Source organism: Argentina silus, assembly GCF_951799395.1.
Source record: "Argentina silus genome assembly, chromosome: 15".
Classification (NCBI taxonomy): Eukaryota; Metazoa; Chordata; class Actinopteri; order Argentiniformes; family Argentinidae; genus Argentina; species Argentina silus.
The window spans coordinates 3,800,238-3,812,737 of NC_139669.1; the positions used below are offsets into that span (position 1 = coordinate 3,800,238).

General features: G+C 46.0%; 1 protein-coding gene across 1 annotated transcript in view; it reads right to left on the reverse strand.

The window, feature by feature from the left end:
- Nucleotides 1-12,500, reverse strand: part of LOC310815744 (ecto-NOX disulfide-thiol exchanger 2-like) — a 92,291-nt gene that overhangs the window by 8,762 nt on the left and 71,029 nt on the right. Inside the window, exons 7-11 of the mRNA XM_083685640.1 lie at nucleotides 12,329-12,500; nucleotides 8,432-8,538; nucleotides 4,230-4,350; nucleotides 2,234-2,424; nucleotides 259-399 (exon numbers count right to left, since the gene is read on the reverse strand). The exon at nucleotides 12,329-12,500 is cut by the window's right edge and continues 41 nt beyond it. Coding sequence (XP_083541766.1) covers nucleotides 259-399; nucleotides 2,234-2,424; nucleotides 4,230-4,350; nucleotides 8,432-8,538; nucleotides 12,329-12,500 — 732 coding nt within the window. The remainder of the gene's footprint in view (nucleotides 1-258; nucleotides 400-2,233; nucleotides 2,425-4,229; nucleotides 4,351-8,431; nucleotides 8,539-12,328) is intronic.

A 12,500-nucleotide genomic window follows, 5' to 3' on the forward strand; every position in this document is an offset into this window, starting at 1 on the left:
AACAATATATTGTAATAAAAGTCTAGAGTCTTCAGTGTGGTCCACAGTAGCTGATTAATTATAACTGGAATACTTCTCATGCAGCACTAACACTCATTTTGAGCTAATTTCACTTTAATTACAGCACAAATAAGATTTCAAATGGTCTTTCCAGCCAGCCAACCTCATTGACATATTGTCTTCTCTCCTGTGTGTGTGTGTGTGTGTGTGTGTGTGTGTGTGTGTGTGTGTGTGTGTGTGTGTGTGTGTGTCACTGACCTGTGGTGTGTGTGTCGTCTGCAGGTTCTGCAGTCCTTCCGTGAGGCTCTGTACTTGGCTCTCCAGCTGCTGTTTGTCCTCCACACTCTTCTCCAGCTCCGCCTCCCGCTGTTTCAGCTCCTCTCGCATCTTCAGCAGTTGCTGCAAACATACAGTATCCACAATAAGCCAACTAGGCTAATCCTGATGTAACTTCCATAGAGAGGAGGTTCTGTAGAGTTAGCTATAACAGCTAATCCTTGGCTTTCTTCCGGGAAGAGTTAGGCTATGTTCCAATCCATAGGGATAATACTGATTCCCTACATACTGCACAGTGAATCTGCCCAGGGAGCTAAGTGGTGCACTGGGTAGAACAATTTGTTGTTGTTTAGAATGCCCTGCAGCATCATCAAGCTGTGACACAAGTGAGATGTATTTCGGTCACCCACACAACAGAGACGTAAACAGAAGATCTTCGCCAGACATTGAAACAAAGTAACCGCAGACAGTATTTTTCGTTCACGTTGCACACCTATCGTTAGTACGGTCAATCGTAATCGTACGTTAGTTGTTAGAGTTATGTTGTCTAGCCAGCTAACGTTAACTTTTTAGCCGTATTTATGTAAGTCACCTAAAATCAGAACATTACTAGCGAAAAATGCTATAGATAGATATGACATAACATAACAGAGTATTTGACTAGCCACGAGCCCATACCAAGTACCTGTTCATCAAGGGCAGTGTGCCCAGCTTATGGCCGATGTGGTTGGACCAGGTGTGGTCAGGTTAGCTGGGTCTGAGAACATGATTCTCAGCATGAAAAATCAGAACATTACTAGCGAAAAATGCTATAGATAGGACTTGATAAATAGCTATATTGTACAAACAATTCACACTAAAAATATGACAACTTGGTTTTTTTTCCCCCCTGCAATCCTCACTTAGCTCTACCAATGACTGTAGAGAAGACTTGCTCCATTTCCTAAATAGTGTACACCTGTTATTGCCTATGGTTACGCCCAGGTTGCAGGTCACTTCGAACAGAACATTTTCATTCCTTATGGATTGGAATCTCCCTTAAAATGGTCTGTGGCCTGCACAGGGAATAAGTGCCCAAAGTCGGCAGAGTCAGCCACAGAGGCTCATCAATTGATGATATGTAATGACCATTTTTAAGTAGAAAAGCCTAACCAGGGACAGGGGTCGCAAATTAGCCTTGGCTAGAAATCCTATATGCAACACTGTGCAAATCTGTTTCATGTTATTGTAACGTGTTACAATGTCTTCTGCATTGTCCCTGACAAATAAACTAATAATTAAATAAAAAATCATGATTTAGGCAGTCAAAGAAATACACACAACCTGGACACACTCAAATTACCTGCCAATAATGTTGCACAGTAATTTGCAAAGCGGCAGGAAAACACAATTTAGCATAGAGAGCTATTCATCTGGTTCTCTTCCAATTAATTTAAGTAATCATTTCATGAGAATGTAAAAATGAGCATGTTGAAAATGAAAAGTAATTACCATCTGCCTCTTCAAATAAGCAGAAAGACCAAATTCCATTTCAAACCAAGACCTTCCATGACTTCTCTTAACTCTGACTAGTGATGATGGGATGATATTTGACAACCCAGCAGGTGAGGGAAGAACTAGACTTCCTGCCTGAGGGACAGTTTACCTTCCCAACAGAACACTGGTTGTTTTCTCTCAGGCTGAGATCTTATTAGAAAACCCCTGCTGCTGTTATTGGTTTCTGGGGAGAGACTCTGACCTGAGCCTGATGGGCATTTCTTTCTTGTTTCTGTTAGAATGCCTTTCTCCTTATCTGTCCTTCACTCACAATGCACCTCTCTTTCCTGTTTCTCTCTTCTTTAAGGTGCCTCTTCTCCTGCATGCAGCCCCTCCCACCCACCCATCTTTCTGTGTGCATCTCTTTCAATCTCTTGTGTGTGTGTGTGTGTGTGTGTGTGTGTGTGTGTGTGTGTGTTACCTTCTGCATGCCCTGTAGCGCCTGCTGTAGGAAGGTGAGCTGCTGTGTGTGTGTGTTGTCCTCCTCGCTCCTCATTGGTTGGTTCTTGCCCTGTTCCTGTTTCAGCAGCTCCACCTCGTTCCTGTAGGCGTCCAGCTGGCAGCGCAGAGAGTCATTCTCCTCCTTAAGAGCCTCCGCCTGGGCCACAGGGCCTGAGAGAGAGAGAGAGAGAGAGAGAGAGAGAGAGAGAGTCTTGTATCAACAATAAATGTATTGTTGTACGTCGCTTTGGATAAAGGCGTCTGCTAAATGCCATAAATGTAAATGTATCAGCACATTGTATGGCCAGCCAATAACCTATAGTGAAGATCAAAGAACATATATCTTTTGGAGAGGATCCTAACCTATCCCATTGAACAGAGATAGTGTGTGTGACGAGGACAGCTCAGCTCCTCTCCATTGGGCTTTGAAGAGAGAGTCTTTGTTCTTCAGTCCTGTCTGAGAGGATGTATGATGAGAGCATGCACGTGTGTGTGTGTATGTGTGTGTGTGTGTGTGTGTGTGTGTGTGTGCGAGGAAGGACCAGCAAGGCGAATCCTGCTGTCTGGCAATTGAAGGGCAACCCTGGCCGTGTGTTCAGACCTGGTGTATTTGTGTGTGTGTGTGTCAGCAGTGGGGTGGTTTTAGGTGAGTTGAGTGTTGATCAGAAGGCCTCATCAAGTTGCTGCCCAGGGTAGCTGACCCCTGCACACACAGACACGCACGCACGCACGCACGCACGCACGCACACACACACACACACACACACACACACACACACACACACACACACACACACACACACACACACACACACACACACACACACACACACACACACACACACACACACACACACACACACACACACACACAGAGGCACAGAGTTTTTTCTATCTGGCTGTGCGCCCATTTACACTCTGCAGCATATCAATCGGCAGAGGACACTTAGCCGTTAGCATTGATTAGCTTTTAAAGACAGAAACAGAGTGGATTGAAGGCTTCAATAACAATACAGGTGTTCCACTTTCCGAGCCTGCCGATAGGTTAAACAGACTAACTGTCTGTATGATTGACAGCACAGAGATGAGGCTCCTTGAATAGGATTGGAGGAGGTGTGCCACATGCCCTTCCCCCTCTGCTCAGGTGTGACATCAGATTGTTGAGTATAAATATGAGGGGATATTACATTAACACCTGTCACCGCATCACATCCTGTGGCCATTACCACAGTGCTCCCTTCAACATTATGACAGCCTCCAGGCAACCATCGTTATCATTGTTTTCATAATAACCAAGGACGCACATGAGAAGAGGTGGGAATTAAAACCAGGTAGGCAGATGATTACATTAGCATATATCTGCATGCTAATTAGGGATAATGTAAGAACTTGCCGATTAGTTGTTGTTATTGATCACTAAATGACCACATGAAGAGGAGAATGCCCAGGTGAATATTATGGGCTGTTTGAATGTGTTAAACATCAGCAGCTCTGTTGGCTCAGCAGGCTTCTCTGTGCAAGGCAGGGCCTAATGGCACTTCAGTGGAGACCACAACAGCCCTAAATGAGCTGGAGATGCAGCTGGCTAGCACGCACGCGCACACACACACACACACACACACACACACACACACACACACACACACACACACACATACACACATACACACATACACACACACACACACTTACAGCTGTGATGGTACCTATTTAGAGAGGCAGAAGAGACCTGTGGAGAGTAATCTCCAAAATAAAAACAACAGCCCAACAGCTGCCTGCCTGATTTTTTTGTGTTTTGACTTTGACTCTCTCTTTGTCCTCCTTGTGTGTAAGAAATCTGTGACATGAACCTCTCAGACTAAACAACCTGGCCTTGAGGGCTTACAACGCAGTGAGTGTGAGTGAGTGATCGGTTTGTGTGTGTGTGTGTGTGTGTGTGTGTGTGTGTGTGTGTGTGTGTGTGTGTGTGTGTGTACCTGAGTCGTCCAAGTCCTTGCTGTTGGGATCGTGTGCGTCCTCCATGTCATCGTCAGACATCTCCATCTCCTCCTCTCGTCTGATCCCCATCAGCTCTTCATTGTGCATGTTTCTGATCTCCTGGAACACACAGCACAGGGGGATTATGGGTAGGCATCTCCCTGCACAGCCTCCTGGGTAGCCTGGCTGCAGCAGGCCTCTCACTGAACAGGATGAAGCTGCCTCTCGACACTGAGATAAGATCAGTCTAACTTCTCCCCCTGAAGGCTACAGTTAGAATCAGGGGAGGATCAGCTGATCCTAGATCAGTTCCCAAGGCCAGCTTGTACCCAGAGCGATATCACACAGCAGTATGTGGAGGAGTGGAGATGAGATAAGACATAATGACTGTTCTCAAAACAGGACTACGCTCTCCCTCTTTTACAGTGATGAGACAGCAGATAGCAGCAGCTTGCATGGACTGTCCTGAACTGAACCAGTCCGTTGCTCTGGCCACTATGTCTCTGCCTCTCTTCTGTGTCACAGTCTATCTGGCAAGGTACAACTTCACACTGATCATCTTTGTTCCGCTGCTATTTGCCCTCCAGGGAAGAGTGCCTGACTGAAGAACTGACTTGTCTGCACCACACCACAGCCTACTAACCAGTAAGGGCAGGACCTGCTATGTGTGAATGAGAGGAGACGGAAGAGTTACAGCTGTGTGTTTCGTCTATAGCGATGGGTTTGTTCTTGGTCTGAAATACAGTGGTGTGTGTTGGCTACCTCCAAGAGACTATTCTCTGCTTAATTGGCCAAGAGAAAGCTGAAGACAGTCAGCAGACCAACACACTCAACCAACAACACAGTCACAATGCTGGGGGAGAGAAATGAGCATTGCAACTGAGCAGCAAACAACAGGCTTGGAGTAAACAGAACCATCTGTGTGGTGTCTTTAGACAGAGCTCCTGGCCAATCTGGAGGTTAAAGAGGTAGTCCACAAACAAACAGACCCATCTGCCCAGTGTCTAGGGAATATCACGCATGCACACACACACGCACACGCACACGCACACACACACACACACACACACCTCTACTCTCTTCAGCTAATACTGAAAAAAGTGTAGAACTGAAGACAGGATGTTGAAACAGAGGGAAGATTGAAATAGACGTTTCTAATCCCTCATGGAAATAACGTTGGCTGTGAGACGGAGGTCATGCTGGATGCTTCAGCTCTCTTCTATCTCTTCTCTCCACTAGAGTCTCTGGCCTGTCCAGGAGCCTTGATGTTAAGGTTCAGTATCTGAGCTGAGTCACAGTGGATAAGAGTCTGGCTACCTATAAACAACAGTGTAGCGTATCTGTGTGGTGTGTAGACAGAGTGAGACAGAAGGAGATACAACCAGCAGGGGGAACTGGGACTTCACAACAACAACAACAACAACAACAACAACAACAACAGAAGATGTGCACTGGAGAGAGATGGATGGATGGACGGACGGATAGATGGAGGGATAGGTCTGTTTGTGGGATGATGAATGGGTACGGAAGACTGGATAACAGGTAGATTGACACAGATGGTTGAATGTGTTGAGGGATGGATGGATGGGCTGATGTAGACACATGAATGGTTTCAGGTGGTTGAGGTGATCGTGCCTCAGACAGACATATTCCTACTAACGTCCTGTCCGATAGTAAAGACTAACAGAGACTCTATGCACAGGTTGTCTACACACTCAATACACTCTATACACACACACACACACACACACACGCACACACACACATGCACACACACACACACGCACACGCACACGCACACGCACGTACGGTACGGAAGACTGGATAACAGGTAGATTGACACACAGATAAGGTTCAGTATCTGAGCTGAGTCACAGTGGGTTATCTGATTAGAGCCTGGCGACCTGCGGTGCTGCATTTATGACGTGTCTGTGTACCGAGGCCACCTGAGGTGATGTAGTCATGTAGCAGGCCTGAGTATTGAAAGAAAGACAGAAAGACAGTAAGGGAGACCTGGAACAGCAACACCAGAAGTCGTATATGTGCACTAGAGACAGATGGATACATGGAGTGATGGATGTGTTATTGGAGGGGTATGGCTGGGGGGGGAGAGATGGGCGGATGGATGGGTTGATTTGTGAACAGGTAAATGGATAGATGGACGGATGGAAGGACAGTAGCAGATGGTTGTGGTGATAGCGCGGAGACAGACAGATGTCCCTGTGTCAGTTTCGTTCCCACTGCTTTGAACATCCTGTCCTACAGTAAATACTAACACAAACACAATGCACAGGTGGTACATGCACGCACACACGCACACACACATACACGCAGCAACAGAGCCCAGGTGGTTAGAAAGACAGTGTCCTTGGTGATTCCTACAAATAACTACCTCACATAGACAGAGAGGAGACGCCCTAATATCCCCTCTGATGACTGGAGCCCAGAGAGACTCATGGTCTGAGTGTCAGCAGAACAATAGAAGACTGGTTTTAGGGACGTCAGAGATGAAGTGTATATTCACCTTCAACACTACATACACCTGCGTCATTACCTTCAACACTACATACACCTGCGTCAGTAACTTAGCACGTACTCAGCACCAGGTTCTCCATGTGTGATAAGAACTCAGTTGTTCATTAACATGTTTAGGATGATGAGCTATCATTTGCATGTTTAGGATTCTGTACTATCATCTGCATGTTTAGGATTCTGTGCTGTATCACAATACATGAATATTCACAGTCTGCAGTAGGGTGTTAATATGCATCAGCAGTACACTGGGTGATTCTGGGTGATTCTCAGCTGCAGTTGTTAACTGTGAGTGTGTCAGAATGAGTTCTATTAATTCAGTCATTAGTATTCTACAGTCCTGCAGGGGAATGTACTGTATGCCACCGTGTCTTTTAAATACATGAATATTAACACAGATTAGAGCATCATTGAGATTCTTGAATGTTTATGGCTTCATGCTGTGAGAAATAAAGGGCCATGTTGTGTGAGTGTGTGTGGTTGTGTGTGTGTGTGTGTGTGTGTGTGTGTCTGTTTTAACATAAGCCTCTAAACTGTTAGTCTTGTTAAGCGGGGTGTGATGTCGCTGGCCTACACACACCTACCTTTAGAGAAGACAAGCCTGTAGGGTCTAAGCCTTTATCTGTTGCCACACACACACACACACACACACACACACACACACACACACACACACACGATGCTACAGAAAACCGACATAAAATCCTTGTAATTTTACAAGAAGTCACAGTCAGAGGTGTATGTGGTGAAGCAGCAGTGTGATCATGTAGTTTGAGATGAAAATCAACAGGACAGATCAACCATCTCCAACCTGTGATCCATTGTAAATACTGTGGTGCGTCTGACTGTGAGACGGGGAGATTAGGTTGTCAATTACACACCAAATCTGGTGTTTCCACACTGCCACCCCAGATCAAACTCACTCTCTTGGCCCAAAAAGATTACAGTTGCTTCACACTTGAACACCCTCCATTAATGAGCAAAAGTGTTCACTGTAATTATTGTGGCGTTTGTCGGATGGAAAATAATGAACCAAATACAATGAACAAATCTTGTCAGGTTTCATGAATGAATAAATGCTCATGTCTCAAGATGGATGACCCCAATTCCCCACCAAAACAAAACAGGAAGATCAAATCTGCCTCATCTATTGGGTAAGAACACAGCCAGTGAGTAACAAGGTAATGGGAGAGTTTATAGAACATGTTGATGTGTTACAATATAATACATTGATTAACTGGTTGAGTTAAAGGATGAGTCTACAGTTACCTGTTCCTGGTAGTCTTGTGGGACTGATCACTCACCGAGCAGGACTCCCTTCAGGGGACAGAAGGGTGAATGCCCTGTACCTGGGCCTGACAGGTCGCTCAGCCTCTGGGGCTGAGCTTAGCAGAGAGCCTGGGTGTGGCCTAGCATTTAGGCTAGTCTGTATGATAGCTTAAAGTCTAGCTTTTGATGTTTAGCCTACATTAGCACTTAGCTAAGCCTTTAACACCAATCAATATCCTGCCAAAAAAACATCATGATCTTGACAAAACATAAGTGAACAAGGTCAGGAAGGGGCTGGGGATACTCAAATTACATTGACAAAATCAAATGTAGACTACTATTTCACCATGTTAATATAGACAAGTGAATAAAAGCAGAAACAAAAAGAGAAAATACCAACCTCTGCTTGCTTGCGCCACACGTCCAGATTCTTGCGTTGAGCTTTGGAGAAATGGTCCCATGCCTTTTGTTTGGAAGCAGCGTGGAATACAGACACAATCTGCTCAACTGTGGCGGGGGATGCAGGGGCCAGTGACCGTCCAGAGAGAGAGAGAGAGGGCGGGTGGGAAGGAGCAGAGGAGTGAGAAAGTGGAATCAGGTAGGAACGCACTTTACTGTGTGTCCACATGTGTGTGTTTGATGCTCTATTCTCTGCTGTACGTCTGTGTGTGTGTTTGATGCTCTATTCTGGTCGATACTACAGCTCTGGGTCAGTGTCAGCGGGGGAGGTAGGGTGTGGGGGGGGGGGAGGTAGGGTGAGGGGACGAGGGAACACTCCCCCGTCACGAGGTGACCTCGTGCCCTGCTCCACAGGGATACAGAAGACATTTCATAAGGGAAGAAAAAACAAGTCTCTACCTGTAACTGAAACTCTCTTTTCCTATAATTTATTTCTGTTCCTAACCTTCACCGACTCTCAGATGGTAGGAATGCTACAATCAAAGACTCCCAAAAGCTTTTTATGTAAAGCCTCTGAGGCTGCGGTCTAATGAAGACTGTTGGTGGCTCTGTGTTAAAGCCTCTACTTGGTAATGACATATAATGCCAAGGATGATTCTATCTGACACTGGCAGTAGCTCTCTTCATTACTCTCCTCTCTGGATGCTGTAGCAGCACTGGCCTTAATGCAGCACTAGAAGGCATCTCTAATGACCACTCATTAATAGAAGCCTCCTGAAACACACAGATCTGATCACACTTGAACGAGGGAATCTAGTCTCCTGGCTGACTGATGTAGAGATGAGAGAGGGCTGGTGGGTGGTCTTATCCCTGAAGAGGAGAGGAGAGGAGAGGGAGAGATGGAGCAGCTTTGATTCAGAGGCTCAGTGCCGGAGGAAGGGAGGAGAGCAGGAGGGCTGCTGGGAGACATTCATCTGTGTATCACTCCATCCCTGACACACCTGTGATTGACATCTGGCCTTAACAACCTTCAGTCTACTGTGTGTGTGTGTGTGTGTGTGTGTGTGTGTGTGTGTGTGTGTGTGTGTGTGTGTGTGTGTGTGTGTGTGTGTGTGTGTTACAGTAATGACCTACTGTATCAATTACTCACCTGTTGATGCAGCATCATGTGATCTCAAGTTAGTCAGACAGACCGGTCAGACAGTACTCATCATGACACAGAAACAGTAACGACAGGTCTTTCACTTGACTCACTACTGGAGATGATTAACCTAAAGTCTCTCAGAGGCAGCATGCTCAGTTACAGCACGGTGATTGCCTCTATCTGACGGTACAGTAGAATGTGTGTGTCAATTCATGTGGTCTACTGTTGTGTGCGGTGGGGACAGGCCTGTCTATTGGGGACCAGCCTTACTTTCTCTGAGAGGTCTAATGAACCCAGGGGGAGTCAATAAGACCACCTGTGTTCTGGCCTTGGGAAGGTGGAGGGAGGGGAGGGGGTCTGAGAGTGGGAGGACCGTGTTAAGATCGATAGAGGCTTGTCTGAATCCTTTAATTTGATGGAGGAGATCGATGGGGAAGGCAGAGGAGAGAGTATGTGTGTGAGAGTGGGAGGGAGAGAGAGAGAGAGAGAGAGAGTGAGAGAGAGAGAGAGAGAGGAGGGCTGATAGATACTGTTCGTGGCTGTGCCTGTCTGTGAGAAGCTACAGCAGGGCAGCCACTGCCCTGTCTCTCCTCTTCCAGTGACACATGGGCTCTGACTGAACTGTTACTACAGCAATTACACTGGAATTACTGCCTGGGTGATGGATAAAAGAGGATCATTGTGAGATACAGCTGGATGAGGTGCTCTGTCTCTGTATAAGGAGCTGGATGCTACCAGAGTCTATGTGAGGCACCGGATTGTCCCATTTCTAAATGAGGTCATTAAGTTTCTGTCAGGTAGGTTCATCCGTAGGATGAAGTATGCAGAGGCATGTAGGCAGACATCGTGATGGATGAAGATACAAACTCAGCTGAGAGATGATTGTCATATTCTCATCCTGAGTGAAATATGAAGGAGGCCTTTTATTGGCTCATAAATCCTTCAGCTGAGAAACGGCCTTGTTTTACTGGAGGACATTTCTGTTCCCAGACATTCATCAATAGAAGCCATTTGAATAAGCTGCTTCATACTCTAGCAGAGACACGGTCAGGGGCTTTTGAAAAGGGACAATTAAATTCAAGGTGACAGCGGTAAAATGCCAGCAGAGATGTGTGATATTGCATTTGGCGACAGAGAGGCCACGGATTCCAATCTAAAGCTGTGAGAAACCCTGATAAAACCCTGGTAAAACCCTGGTAAATATGGACTTATGGCTTTACACTATGCAGGTAAAGCTCCCTTCCGGGACCCCACACTCTGTGTTGACATTTCATGGGATGCAACCGCAGAGAAAGACAAACTCATGAATAGAAACAAGTGTTTGTATGCATTATAGTGATGGAGGAAAGTAGCCTTTCAGAGAATGAAACTGAGAGAAAAAGAGAGAGAGAGAGAGAGAGAGAGAGAAAGAGAGATTTTGACCTACCTCACTCTGGCCTTTCAAAACCAATAAGCAGTCAATCTAAATATCAATACTAGCATACTACATTCCTGCTTGGTCTGCACATTACAGCCTATAGTATGGATTTCTGAACACATACAGTAGATGCCCTCTGTGTTATTGTTGTTGTTGTGAGGCTACACCCAGGCTAAGCCCAGGATGTGTGTCAGGTCAGCGATAACCTTTTCTACCATCCCATTAGTATTCTCTTCCTGGTTCTTTCAGTCCCTGTTGTCCTCATGGAGACAGGGAGGTTACTGACTTGTAATTACGTTGCTATTATGGGTCTCCTTCAGGTCAGATGCCACAGACTGATGTCAACTAGAAGAGTTTACGTGTCTGACCTCTTGGGGGACATGGACTCTACACAGTGCCCTCTAGTGACGCCCCTCAGACTGGTTGTCTGAAGCCAAACCATGTTACAACACAATAAGATAACCTATTATTGACTGAATTATGGACATGGAGACCTAAAGACTCTAGAAATGTGGAAGAGTAGTTCTTAAGGGGACTAATACTTACCTTATTTTAACAGCAACACATTCAATTCTATAACAAAACCATTACTGCAGGTTCATTGTCATGCACGATAGAAGAGCAATCCACCCCAGGCTCCCTGAAACCACAGATATATATTTTTCTCTTCACAACCCTGAGTTTGTGTGTGAGTGTGACCAAGTATGAGTGAGGGTGTGACAGTCAGTCTGAGAGAGTAGGAGTGTGTGTGAGCGTTGACTGTGTGAGACGTCTTTGGGACATCTTTGCTGTCTGTGTCACACCTGTCAAAGCCTGGGATACTGAGATGTTGTCACAGAGCAGGTTGGAGCAGCTCACTTTGAAAAACTATACTTCTGCCTCAGTGTGATTCTGTCTCTGGGTGAACAGGAGCTACAGCTGACAGACAGACAAACAGACCTGAGTGGCTGTCATTGTCAGTGTATGGCTGTCAGGGTGTAGAGACAGTGTGAGTTCCCTGATGATGCGATCAATTTTGATGGCAGTTTTACTGCAGTGAGACTGCATTATTATGGCAGTGTAAAGATGCCTGTTACTGATCTAGGTACAGGGACTATCTACATGGCTGTAACTCACACAGATAATGTGAGACAAGATATGACTGATCAGAGTACAGTCTGAATGGTTCTGAGAGTGTCTACAAGGCTACTTGTACAGTATACTTATATATGTATGTATATACAGGTCTACTGTGCGCATGTGTGTGTATGTGTGTGTGTGTGTGCGTGCGTGCGTGCGTTTGTGCGTGTGTGCGTGTGTGTGTGTGTGTGTGTGTGTGGTCTATAGTGGTAACTCACATTGTGCCAGGATGCCAGACAGGGCAGTCTTGAACTTGTCCTTGGCCTCCTCCATCTCCTTCTCGTGGGCGGCCTTCTCCCCCATCAGCCGGCGGATGTGGCTGTTGGACAACTGGATCATGGAGTAGAAGTTGTTGGCGTTGCGGCGGTTGACCTCGCCGCGCTCCACCCA